At 50.4% G+C, this 12,823-nt stretch overlaps 2 protein-coding genes across 2 annotated transcripts; both read right to left on the bottom strand.

Annotated features, from left to right (window-relative positions):
- Positions 1 to 2,670: 2,670 nt before the first annotated feature.
- Positions 2,671 to 9,783, bottom strand: LOC136758361 (uncharacterized). The gene is made up of 2 exons (XM_066712624.1): positions 8,634 to 9,783; positions 2,671 to 7,506 (listed from the first exon to the last, which is right to left on the bottom strand). The coding sequence occupies exon 2, from the start codon at positions 7,421 to 7,423 to the stop codon at positions 5,597 to 5,599; it is 1,827 nt and encodes a 608-aa protein (XP_066568721.1). The 5' UTR covers positions 7,424 to 7,506; positions 8,634 to 9,783; the 3' UTR covers positions 2,671 to 5,596.
- A 100-nt stretch (positions 9,784 to 9,883) lies between these two features.
- surf2 (surfeit 2) lies at positions 9,884 to 11,946 on the bottom strand. The gene is made up of 6 exons (XM_066712625.1): positions 11,817 to 11,946; positions 11,067 to 11,218; positions 10,721 to 10,824; positions 10,468 to 10,632; positions 10,139 to 10,299; positions 9,884 to 9,991 (listed from the first exon to the last, which is right to left on the bottom strand). Exons 1-6 carry the CDS (start codon positions 11,889 to 11,891, stop codon positions 9,899 to 9,901), a joined length of 750 nt encoding a protein of 249 aa, XP_066568722.1. The 5' UTR covers positions 11,892 to 11,946; the 3' UTR covers positions 9,884 to 9,898.
- Positions 11,947 to 12,823: the final 877 nt, after the last annotated feature.

The raw sequence follows: 12,823 nt of genomic DNA, 5'->3' as shown, positions 1-12,823 counted from the left end.
AACCCTGTTTTGTTTATTCCTTAACTGTGCATAGTATTGACACATTCTGGTTGATACTACTAGTCCTGTACTGTATTATGCAAAGCAGTGACGTATGTAGATTGTGATGGGATCAGCAATCCTAATCTATAGAGCACAGAGAACTGCCTGCATGAAGGTTTACTGGGATGCCTGTCAAATGCTAACATCAGATTAATTACTCTGCCCAGTGCCATGTCGTCTCTGTATAGTATCTCGACCCTCAGAAGCGCTCCAGATAGTAACCTGCAAAGTACGTTATACTCTAATACCAAACACGTGATGAGTGTCCTATCACCGTCAATGGATTATACCCGAGTCAGTATGTTTTGGGCTGTATTGTGTGCTGCCTACACTGAAAGAGAGTGGTCTGTGTGTGTTTGGGTGTGTGTGGGTGTGGGGTGTGTGTAGGTGTGGGGTGTGTGTGGGTGTGTGTGTGTGTGTGTGTGTGGGGGGGGGTGTGGGGGTGTGTGGGTGTGGGGTGTGTGTGTGTGGGTGTGGGTGTGGGGTGTGTGTGTGGGGTGTGCGTGTGGGTGTGGGGGGGTGTTTGGGGGGGGTGTGGGTGTGTGTGTGTGTGTGTGTGTGTGGGGGGGGGGTGTGCGTGTGGGTGTGTGTGTGTGTGTGTGTGTGTGGGGTGTGTGTGGGTGTGTGTGTGTGTGTGTGTGTGTGGGTGTGGGGTGTGCGTGTGGGTGTGTGTGTGTGTGTGTGGGGGGTGGTTGGGGGGGGTGTGGGTGTGTGTGGGGTGTGTGTGTGTGTGTGTGTGGGGGGGGGGTGTTTGGGGGGGGTGTGGGGTGTGTGTGTGTGTGTGTGTGTGTGTGTGTTTGGGTGTGTGTGTGTGTTTGGGTGTGTGTGTGGGGTGTGTGTGTGTGTATGTGTTTGGGGGTGTGTGGGTGTGTGTGGGTGTGGGGTGTGTGTGTGGGGGGGGTGTTTGGGGGGGGTGTGGGGTGTGGGGTGTGTGTGTGTGTGTGTGTGTGTGGGGTGTGTGTGTGTGTGTGTGTGTGGGGTGTGTGTGTGTGTGTGTGTGTGTGTGTGTGGGGTGTGTGTGTGTGTGTGTGTGTGTGTGTTTGGGTGTGTGTGTGTGTGTGGGGTGTGTGTGTGTGTGTGTGTGTGTGTGTGTGTGGGGTGTGTGTGTGTGTGTGTGTGTGTGTGTGTGTGTGTGTTTGGGTGTGTGTGTGTGTGTGGGGTGTGTGTGTGTGTGTGTGTGTGTGGGGTGTGTGTGTGTGTGTGTGTGGGGTGTGTGTGTGTGTGGGGGGGGGGGGTGTTTGGGGGGGGTGTGGGGGTGTGTAGGTCCTTTACATCTGCCCACATGAGAACAGGCTGTGCTCCCAGATGGGAGGGTAACACAGACAGAAGTTTAAAGAACATCAGACAATTGAAATGGCCACTCAGTCGGCACAGGCAGGAGAGAGGCGTCCCCGATTGCACCAGACGACAGGCTGTGTTGCCAGGGGAATGGCACAGTTTGCCGTGGAGATTTATGAAATACGTAGAAAAACACTGTCTTTTGTTCCAATCGTTTGGACAAAACTGTATCTAAATTCTGACCCACAAAAACAGTCCCCAGATGTAATTTATAATCCTGAAGTAAAAGAGTATTACATTTAACTCCCACCATGCTAAGCTGTACATACTACCATTTAACTAGTTCTAAATGCTATGAAAGCTCAAATGGTGGAAAATCACAATTCTGGGGGGCTTCTGAGAGCCACACTGACGATGACAGCATCTCATCTTCTGCCAGGAACAGAGAACGCGGAGTTCTTGTCACCCATGTTAATTGCCGTCAGAGAAGCTTTCATGAGCGAGTCACAGGTCCCCAGTCCGCATGGCACATCTGACACATCTGAAGCTTCTCCTGGGAACACAGATCACAGACTCTGTGGATATGACTGAACGAGCAAACAGATTGACTCATCAGCTCTCTGTGGCGCAATCCAGCTCCTAGCACATCCCGGCACACTTCCACAGGTACCCAGCACATCAAAAGGGCTGCGGAATAAACCCTCCCGGAGAGGAGAGTCCGAGATGCACACTGGCGAATAACAGAAAACAAACGACTGTAGATATAACAGTTGTTATAGACTTAGGATTAAAACAACAACAACACAGGAGCACTGTCTGTATTAGAGTGACACCTGCATTTAGAATATAAACCCACTACAAATCCAAAGTCAAGATTCCCAGTTCTGGGTTGATTAGTCAGTTTTCTTGTTGAGCAGTTTTAATTCCCCTTGGTGCACGGCGCTGGTATAACAGGACTCACACCAACCACTCTGTAAAATACCAGAGCCCTCTCTGGCAACAGATCGTTTTTGTTTTTGTCATGTTTGCCACTTTCTAAAGCCCACTTTCTTCTTTTGCTGAACAACTTTATGCCTTTTCTAATGGGCTACACAGCTGAAATCGATGAAACTGACCAAGAGGTGTGGTCAGCCTCCACGGAAAATAGTCATTATTTGACTGGACACTTAATTTCACAAAATGATAATATTGAACTTATTTTTACTTACTTTATGTCTAATAAATAAATAATGAGGTATTCCTGATTGTTTTCGTTTTATGAATAACTGGAAGAAAATTAACTCCAAGCCCCCCCCCAGTATTTGTACAGAAGTGCAGAATATAAAGAAGAAAATGACACATAAATCCAAATAAAAGTGAAAGCATTTTTTATTGTCAATTACAACACACCAAAAAGGATTAATTCAGCAGAAGACAAAGGCGGTGAGGTAGTGGGAACACAGAAATACAAAAACAGGCTTACAAAGCTACTTCCTGAGGCACCGACACTTAGTACAAAATAGGATAAAAAACGTGATCTGAGCTATCTGAGCTTAGTGTGTACTGAGTCTGTGTCCAGTTAGTGTGAACTGGGTTGTGTTGAGCCGACAGTATTCCCCAGGCAATATCTACCACAATGTCTTCTTCTCATCTTAGTGAATCTGACCTACACCAAAACCCTCTGAACTTGAGCACAGTCAGGAAGTCAAACAAAGACCGGCAGCTACACGAAAATGCATCGGTTGTCCACTTCAACGCAGTTCATTGGCAAAGTACTACAGACTGGCACACCACCGGACACCCTTGCATGGATTTCTGATTCATGACAACGTTAAATGATCTTATAGCAGATAGATTTACAGCTTACAAACCCATCAGAGGTGAAGACTGAGAGACAGCAGCACTGGCTCTTTACCGAACGCCACCGAAGCGACACACTGGGATACAGGATTCTCATTTTGCAGACACCCCACTGTCTGTTCTTCAATTTGTTTCATTTTTTACCCCAAGACCTCACGTGATGACTTTACATACATGTGCGCCGTACACCAAATGGTTACAATGCACATCATCATACATATGGCATGGAGACTAATAAATCAATATATGAAGCATAGTATGAATAGCAACACCCCCACAAACAACTTGACTTGTATTAGAAAGAGGTCAGTGCTACAGCCATGCCTTTATTTAGCACCCAAATCACCTCGAAGGAAAGATGAAATTGCTAAAGCAGAAAATATAAAGTTATCGGTTCCCAAACTAGTATGCAACCAAAGACTGTGTTGTGTAGAATGACAGTTTTGTGACAGGACTAACGGCAATAATCAATACGCAAAAGAGTAGCTAACAACCATACAAATGGTTTAAACAACCCAATAACTTGCCAAAAGCACAGATTCACAAACTGGAAATACAGACACTAACATCTTTTCCAACACACTGAGTCATGGAACATGGTTGCGTTAACAATTTAAATCTTTTGCCGGTGATTAAGTGTGTCTATAATTAGCCGTTCGCATAAATTGGACTCCGAATCTAACATGGATGTTGTCCCTCTTTATCTGATGTTTGCTAAAGGCATTTCCACTTGGTGTCACCAGCAATTCCACTGGCTTCAGCTACAGAGTAACAGGTATTAATGACAAATTATACAATTATATCCAACAAAAATAACAATTTGAGCCCCAGGTCTGGTAGTAAACCAGTTTGTGGTTCTTTATCTATGCGTACACCACAGCTCATGCTAAAATACGAGTTAAAATCATTTACCTGGGAGATCCGACAGCCTTCCCCCCGTCTTTTAACCTGGCTCAGTAAAGCAGTCCCCTTCGATCGTGAGGAAACAATCTGGGGACTTCATTAACGCGAACGTGATCTGCGACTCTCCGGATTACCGAGTGCCACACGGAGGCGTCGGTCGGGGTCTGGATGACCTCGTGTCATCAAATTAAACGGCAGCACAAGCATGAACTTCTATATAATTGTTTGGGCGATTAAAGATGTACAGCTACAACCGTCGGACACTGAAAACATTTTCAAATGGACCCCCAAGAGATTTGTTTTCTCCTGTAACAACCTGCCATCCATAGGAGTTTGTTTTTCTCTCCTCCATGCCTGATGGTTTATTTTATACATTGTTTATGGTTTATTTATTTTGTCTTTTTATCACTGTAAAGCGCTCTGTGGCTACCCTGTGAAAGGCGCTATACAAATAATTAACTGATTGATTGATATGACAGACACTCAAACATCATGTTAAGTTATATTAGGTTTTCTGCACCACATAGCAGACGGCCTGTTCAGATACATTTTGCAGAAGATATACACGGCTCTGAAGAAGACATCTCTCTACTCTCGAACTCTACTTGTTCTATAGTGATCTGAAACGTCCAGAACTGGAACACAAGAGCTGGAAAGACTTGATCCAGGTCATTTTATTGGGGCAAACCGATACAGCGGAGAAAGCTTCAATCTTCTCATCATCTCAACCAGACGTTCTTTGAAAAGGAGGGACTAGGTTTTATCACCCGTGGGATTATAAAACTGAACCGGCATTGTGTCTAAAAATACACATCTAAAAAAAAAAAAAAAAAAAAAGATGTGGCCTACCAAACCGTACCATCCAAAGAGAAACAAGGTAACAACACTTACTTTCTTTCAATACAAAAAGCAGCAATAGATCAACCACTATGAAGCTCACAACACAACACAGGGCAGGGCGTTCACAAAACCGGACGACAACCTTGTTCAATCGTCTCGGACAATAAATCTCAACCTGTTCAAAACGGCCTTTTCTTAAGAAAACAAACAAAAAACTTGTATACAAAAAATACAAAACATCCCAAGATCCTAGAACCCCCCACTGCAATAAAAACATTTTCAATCTGCTTGGACCTTGTTAATTAAACAACATTTCATCTTCACGTAGTTGGTTTGCTGGTTAAAATGAACTGTTCCACTTGTCCCCCAATATCTACACACACACAGACACACTCACACACAGGTGCCTATTAGTAACAGCCTATCAGATCCGTGTCTAATAGGCTGTTAACGAACGGCTCTGGAATCATTTCTGCCTCGACGAATTTCGACCCACCGCTCTTTGGACTTCACTGATTTAGCTTATTTTGGCTTTGACACAAAATGCTCTGTAACTACTTTTGATAAAGTCAGCTGTTGTGGTCGTCCGTGTCCCCGTTTCTTCTAAAACCATCAAGATCCAAGTTTTTTACTCCCACTCTGTTCCTCTACTGGATAAAACCCACCAGATCAGACCGGGAAAGTGCCGGGACTCTCACTGTAACTCCTGCTTGCAGACCAGGCTGTTCACGGCACCGTCCGCGCCCGTCCCAAAGGTGTGGCTGACCACGAAGGGCAGGTCCGCCACTGTGGCCTTCAAAGCGTCCGTGTAATTGGTCTTGGCCATCCACACCTGCCGCCGGATGGCCACCGAAGATGCCATGACCCTGCCGGACAGCTCGGCCTGGTGCGAGGAGAGCTGCAGCGTGAACTGCGCGATGAGTTTCAGTTCGTTCAGCACAGCCACGAAGCGCACCGCAGGCTTGTCCTCCGTGATCTCCACCAGCAGTCGCTTCTGGTAGTCCGACAGGTAGCGCAGGTAGTTGGCGGTCCTGGCCAGCATGCCGGCCGTCTGGTAGACCCTCTCGGCCAGCGCCTCGGTGAAGCGCCAGCGTTTGGCCGGCGCCGAGGCCTCCTTGTTCTCCGAGGGCTTCACGGCCTGGAAGATGGCCGACATGAAGCGGTTCACCTGCGGCATGCGATCGTATGCCGGGGCCTGGCACTCGTGCAGGCGGTACATCTTGGAATGGACGGTCCTGAAGGGGCGGGCGCAGGCCGGGTTGGACCACGTGCTCTGGACCAGGTTCTCGAACTCGGGGACCATGGTGGGGTCGGGCGAGGTCAGGTTGGCCGGAGTGCCGGGGAAGTTGATGCCCAGGTACTTGGCCGCGCGGTTGATGAGGCCCTGCAGCTCGGTGGCCATGAGGAGCTCCTGCATAGTCAGCGGCACCTCGGGAAGCAGAGACGCGTCCTCGCCCTCGCCCTCCATGTTCTCCTCCAGCTTCACCTCACCCGAGATGGACGTGGGCTCCTCTTCCTGTTTCACCACCGCCGAGCTCGACGGCATGGTGACCAGGGCGTCCGTGGAGGGGCCCGACCAGTCTCTGTGATGTGGGTCGAGTGCCGCGTCCTGACGCTCCTCCTGGGTGGACATGGAAGCCTGGGCCGAGTCGAGGGGTGGCGCTTGACTCACGGCGGACTCCGCCGGCGCCTCCAGCCTCCTCTTCTCCAGGACCTCGATGCGCTTCTCCAGCAGGCTCCACTGTACCTGCATGGTCTGCTGCTGCGCCTCCATCTTTTGGTGCACCATCTCCAAGAGCTGCTCCTGCTGCTTCTTCAGCCTCTCCGACATCCAGGACACCAGGCGGGACCTCTTCTCCTTGGCCGAGGAGCGGGAGGAGTCCGAGGTGCTCGAGTAGGAGGAGGACGAGGAGAAGGAGGGCGAGCGCCGGCGCCGGTGGCCGTGGCTTCGCCGGGAGTGCTTGGAGCAGCGGGACCGGCGCCCCGGAGAGTGCCTCCTCTTGCGCTGGTGGGAGCCCGGGTGAGAGCTGGGCGGCAGAACAGACGGGAAAGTCAACTGCTGCTCGGCCACCAGAGCCGGGTGCACGGTGTTTGCCAGGCTGGGGTTCGAGGCCTGCGGGGCGGGAGACGGGGAGAGGATGGTGAACATCACCGGGAGGGCCGAGGCCTGCACCGAGGTGGTGGGGAAGGCGTTGGCCGGTTGCTGGACAGGCACCAGTTCCTTGGCCGCCGGGGGCCCACCACTCTGGGAGAGGGCGGCGGACTTGGCGGGCTCGGACAGCGCCGCCTCGGACTTCTTCTGCTGGCTCTCGCGGTGGATCACCTCCTGCACCTTGGTGAGCCGGTTGATGCAGGTGCTCCAGTCCAGCTTGGCGCAATGCGGGCACTTGCCGTACTCGAGCACGGCCTCCTTGGCGTGCTGGATGCCCAGGCAGTGCAGGCACAGCTCATGCGTGTCCTTCGAGGGGATCTTGTGCTTGCGGCACACACACCACGTGAACCGGGGGGCCGCGCTGGCCATGGCTGGGGGGCGGGCGGGCGAAGGAGGTGGCGGCGGTCAGGGCGGCAGGGTGGAGCCGCAGCCCCCTACATCTGAGATGATGCCTGCAGACAAGAGCACAGCACACGTTACTGCAGTCATCTGATGAGCGGCAGCGTACAGATTATAATTATTATAAATCGCAGCTTACATATATGTGACTTAAAGTGTAATGAAGATGGTCTGATTGGTAGCAACTCCTCAATAAATATAACACAAGAAAGGCAGGACTGGAGCGTTTTTTACATTAACAGAGGACGTGCAAAGCAAAACAATACATGAAAGATCTGGTGATGTGATCTGTACGATCACACACCTGACACAAAGATTAATACATCAACCATTTTAGGATGACGTTTCATTACACACATATATATATATATATATATATATATATATATATATATATATATATATATATAAGTGTATGATTTGTTAATATTGTAACAAGTGTAAAGAACAGACTGGAATCTGGGTTCATATTCGAGGTTAATCAGTACAAGCAGACAGATGTGTGTCAATAAATGTTCTCTCTGCATGTCGCTAAAGGGAACAAAGTTCAGATGAGAGCTCTTGTGCATCTTCCTGTTCAATAGTGATGTATTTTACGCCTCCAGGGGCGGAAAACTGGATTGGCTGAACGAGCTCCGAGCCCCCCACACCCCCAGCACGCATGCGCGGCCACAGTCAACCCTGCCTGTTCTCTTACAGATGCGTAACATCATGTTTCATCCCAGCATTACAGCAGGCGAGCAAAACACGAAACCCAGTGCCAACATCCAACCTCATAACCAGGCACGTCCTGCAGCGTCTTATTACTTCGCCCTCATTATGATTCACTGCGATCCTCACTGGTGGCTCGATGCCATGACCGCGGGTCGGTGCCAGGGCAGCCCGGTTCGTGTGGGTCGGGTATTCAATCCACTGGTCGCGCCTGTAGCGGCACCGTGCGGGTCTGAAGACACGCTCTCCTGCACGGCTGCTGCGGGCGTGTGGCGGTGAAGACGCTCTTCGCAGCGCTGAGCAGCGGGACAGTGTGTCGTCACGCCGTGGGAGGCGAATCACCCGCACAGAGGCTGTCCTTTGTGTTTATTGTGGCCGCGGCTGCTGTGTGCTGTGCGGGGCTGCGCTTCAGTGCAGACCGCTCACAGGTACCGGCCCGGTGCACAGAGACCGTGTTAATGGCGCTTACCGTGAATCGCAGCCGATGCGGCCCGGAGCGGCGCGGTGCGTGTGTTCCGTGCAGAGGCAGCCCTGTCCCGCAGTGACATGTGAGACAGCCGTGTTGTGCTCGGCCCGCGTCATCCTGTGCGCCCGGCTCCCGAGTCTCCATTGGGCGCGTCCTCTGCGCAGTTGTGCGCGCAGTTCCGCAGACCTGCGCCTTCTTCGAGGGCTGCTGCGTGACGTCACATCTGCGCAGCTCTGACGAGAACCCAAGAGCCGCTGCGAGACCAAGAGCGGCCGCATCCGCCGGAGTAAAAGCGAGTCAGTGCGCCGCCCCTGTGAGCGCATGCGCCGTGAACAGCCTGCCACGCTTTACTAAATACATTAAATTTCAATTAAAGACATGCAGCTCTATGATGAATAATACTGCTGCAACCTACATGATTGTAAAAACATCTGATCTGATCTTAAATCCCATATAAAATAAAAATATGTCAGTCATCGATGGGAAAACTGTGTCTCAAAATAGAGCCCTACATGGGAAAGACCACTTCGGCAGAAAAAGCAAAGTATTCTTCTTCTTGTTATTCTGCATGTAGATCCATTCAGACAGTATCAACAGCTCATTAATAGCCTCAAGCTTTAATAAGCCCTGTAATTAAAGCTCTGTGCCTTACAGTGCTGTAGAGGCGGCCATTGTTTTTCCCCAGGACCTGCCATTGGAAACTCCTGAATATAATTATTAAATACTCACTCTAGTTTTATGTCAGTCCTGGAGGACCCCCTACTCTGCCGGTTTTTGTTCCAACTAAGGTCTTAATTGCTTAATTGAAATATTTAATTGACCTAACAAAGCAATATACCATTCAATTAAGTAATTAAGACCTAGGTTGGCACAAAACCCAGCAGGGCAGGGGGTCCTCCAGGACCGGTTAGAAAACCTTTGTCTAATGAATAAGTCGTGTGTGAGATGAGAAAACAGCCCACACGGTAGATTGTGGCGATACTGAAGTGGTGCAGTCACGGGAGAAAACGCCTCCACAGGTCACCACATGCTCAGGTGTGATACACTGCGTTGTGTGCATCTGTCCCGTAACACCCAATGAATATAGTTATTAAACTGTTCATAATTAATATTCAGTTGGTCACAATAATTACAATTTTATAAATATCTCTGTATGAGAGACTGCGACATTAAGAGATGCCAATTACAAACAAATACAATAATTTCAAACGTGTGAACACAGCGGCTGGAGTATAAAGAGATGATGCCACAGAGAGATGCAAACACTTTTATTTCCCGTTTTTCTTTTTGCCTCCAGTCTTGAACCCTTTCCCCTTCCGGTGGTGATTCTTGAACCGTTTCTTAAAGGAATTCCCCTGCGTCTGGAGAGGAAGACAAGCGCCGGTTAAGCACATCCGATCACATTTCTGGCACCTTTTAAAAACATACCCGGCTGGAGTAGCTTCTATCAAGTGCATTGAATCGCAAGTCTTCATATCGAGCTGAAGAGACTCGGAAGAGTGCTTTACCTTCTTGCGCTTCTGCGTCGCCGGTCTGTCCACCTCCATCTGGGCCACACTGTCCTGTCCCCCGGGGGGCGCCGGGGCCTTGTCCTCACTGTCCGTCTCAAAGTCCTCACTCTCCTCCTTTGTCCCTCCTTCCAGGGGCTCTTTCATGGTGAACATCTCCACTGCAGAATGACAACACAGAGCCAGGGGGCTGGTGTGAGCGTGGAGTGTCCCCAGTGTGTCCCCGTCGCCCCGTCCTCCTCCATTCACCCGCCTACCCTGCCTTACTAGAAGTGACCGGCTCATCAAATTTAATGATCGAATTTCAGAATCTGAAGGGAATGTCCTACCGGGATACAGGTCGCTCATGCTGTCGTCTGAATCGCTGCCGTCTCTGTCGCTGGAGTTGGGCTCCCAGAACCCACCGCCCCGGCCGGCGTCCCCCTCCTGCCTCGGCCGCTTCTGCTTCAGGCAGGACGGCACGTACTGCTCCCCCCGCTGCTGGCACTCCTCGTCTGTGGGGGAACAGGAACGCAACACTTCAATAAACACTATCTGGATACAACCAAGATCTTTCACTGAGCAGATATGATCTCCACTCACACTTCTGCAGCGCCCGCTGGTAGCGCCGGCCGCTGACGTGGCGCAGGACATGGTGCGGCAGCCGGTTGATGTGCCGGAGGGTCAGTCTGCAGAAGAGCTGCTTCCTGGGGAGCATCGGGACAAGTCAGACAACCTTATTTGGGGACCCTCTCTTGGCACTGTCCCCTGTCCCTCCACCCCACCCCAGACAGGGCTTCGACAAACAGCTGGATCTGACAGCTGGACTGTGAACAGCGTCTCCTGGAAAAACCCCTGGACAGCCACCCAGAACCTCAAGAGGTGTTGGCACTTTTGTCGAATCGAGGTCACTCTGAAGCCGTCCGGTGTGCTGGGCGCTCGTACTCACGGCTGCTTGCTGCTGGGCACCACGTGCGGCTCATACTGGCTGTAGTCAAAGTCGGCCGCCGCGCTCAGCCGCTGGTATCTCTTCCCGCCGGTGAAGCCCCGGAGCTCGGCCAGGCGGCAGGGCAGCTCGTGGCCATTCAGGGTGCACTTGACCTGGAGGGACAGACCACAATAAACACGGTGAGGATCCAAGCGGCTTCCACACCGCACTCACCAGGAGATCAGACTGTAGCACAGGACTGAGCCCTGCTGGCACGGTGGCATGTGTGCGAGATGTGTGGTTCGGGTTGGGGTTTCTGCTCTGCTGTGCCCAGACTAACACTGCGGGGCTTTCGGTACAACCACAGCGCCCACTTCTGCAGCCTGACCTACATCAGCTTGTGGGAAATCAGGCTCTACGGTTCATGAAAACCCAGGTCACTGATTCAGGTGCAGAATAACTATCTGGATGTGCCGTCAGGTTGGACCACAGCCATGAGAGCACCTTTGATGCACCTCTCTGCGTTAAGTTTCACCTGGTCAAATGTAAAGACATCATCATGTGAAAAACGCGTGTCTGCAGCAACTCTGAACTGCCGGTGGCGCGTCGCGCAGCGGCTCATTTCTTTATTTCTGTATTTCTGATGAACACAGACCCAGTCCGGCCGCCCACTGAAGCGGCTCTGCTGTCCACGCTGGTCCACGCAGGACGCGCTCTGTGCGGCTGTGTGTGAAAGACAGCTCCCTGCTTCCTCTGTTTCAGCCGTTTTACCTTGTTGCCCTCGGTGAGCTGGAGGAACGGGTGCTGCTGGAGAAAGTCCTGCACCTCCGGGGGGACGGCCGCCATGGTCCGGCTCTCTTCACAACAACACGCGTCTCCCTCCGCGGACCGGATATAGCGTCGCTCCGGCAGGAAGTGGGAGCGCTTCACAACCAACTTTATTAGCAAAGGTTTTCCTTGACAAAACATGATGTGTGTGTGTGTATATGTGTATATATATATATATATATATATATATATATATATATATATATATATATATATATATATATATATATATATATATATATATACACTCACCTAAAGGATTATTAGGAACACCATACTAATACTGTGTTTGACCCCCTTTCGCCTTCAGAACTGCCTTAATTCTACGTGGCATTGATTCAACAAGGTGCTGAAAGCATTCTTTAGAAATGTTGGCCCATATTGATAGGATAGCATCTTGCAGTTGATGGAGATTTGTGGGATGCACATCCAGGGCACGAAGCTCCCGTTCCACCACATCCCAAAGATGCTCTATTGGGTTGAGATCTGGTGACTGTGGGGGCCAGTTTAGTACAGTGAACTCATTGTCATGTTCAAGAAACCAATTTGAAATGATTCGACCTTTGTGACATGGTGCATTATCCTGCTGGAAGTAGCCATCAGAGGATGGGTACATGGTGGTCATAAAGGGATGGACATGGTCAGAAACAATGCTCAGGTAGGACGTGGCATTTAAACGATGCCCAATTGGCACTAAGGGGCCTAAAGTGTGCCAAGAAAACATCCCCCACACCATTACACCACCACCAGCAGCCTGCACAGTGGTAACAAGGCATGTTGGATCCATGTTCTCATTCTGTTTACGCCAGATTCTGACTCTACCATCTGAATGTCGAGAACAGAAATCGAGACTCATCAGACCAGGCAACATTTTTCCAGTCTTCAACTGTCCAATTTTGGTGAGCTTGTGCAAATTGTAGCCTCTTTTTCCTATTTGAAGTGGAGATGAG

The sequence above is a fragment of the Amia ocellicauda genome, chromosome 9 (assembly GCF_036373705.1).
Source record: "Amia ocellicauda isolate fAmiCal2 chromosome 9, fAmiCal2.hap1, whole genome shotgun sequence".
Taxonomy (NCBI): Eukaryota; Metazoa; Chordata; class Actinopteri; order Amiiformes; family Amiidae; genus Amia; species Amia ocellicauda.
This window is presented reverse-complemented; position numbering and strand designations above follow the sequence as displayed.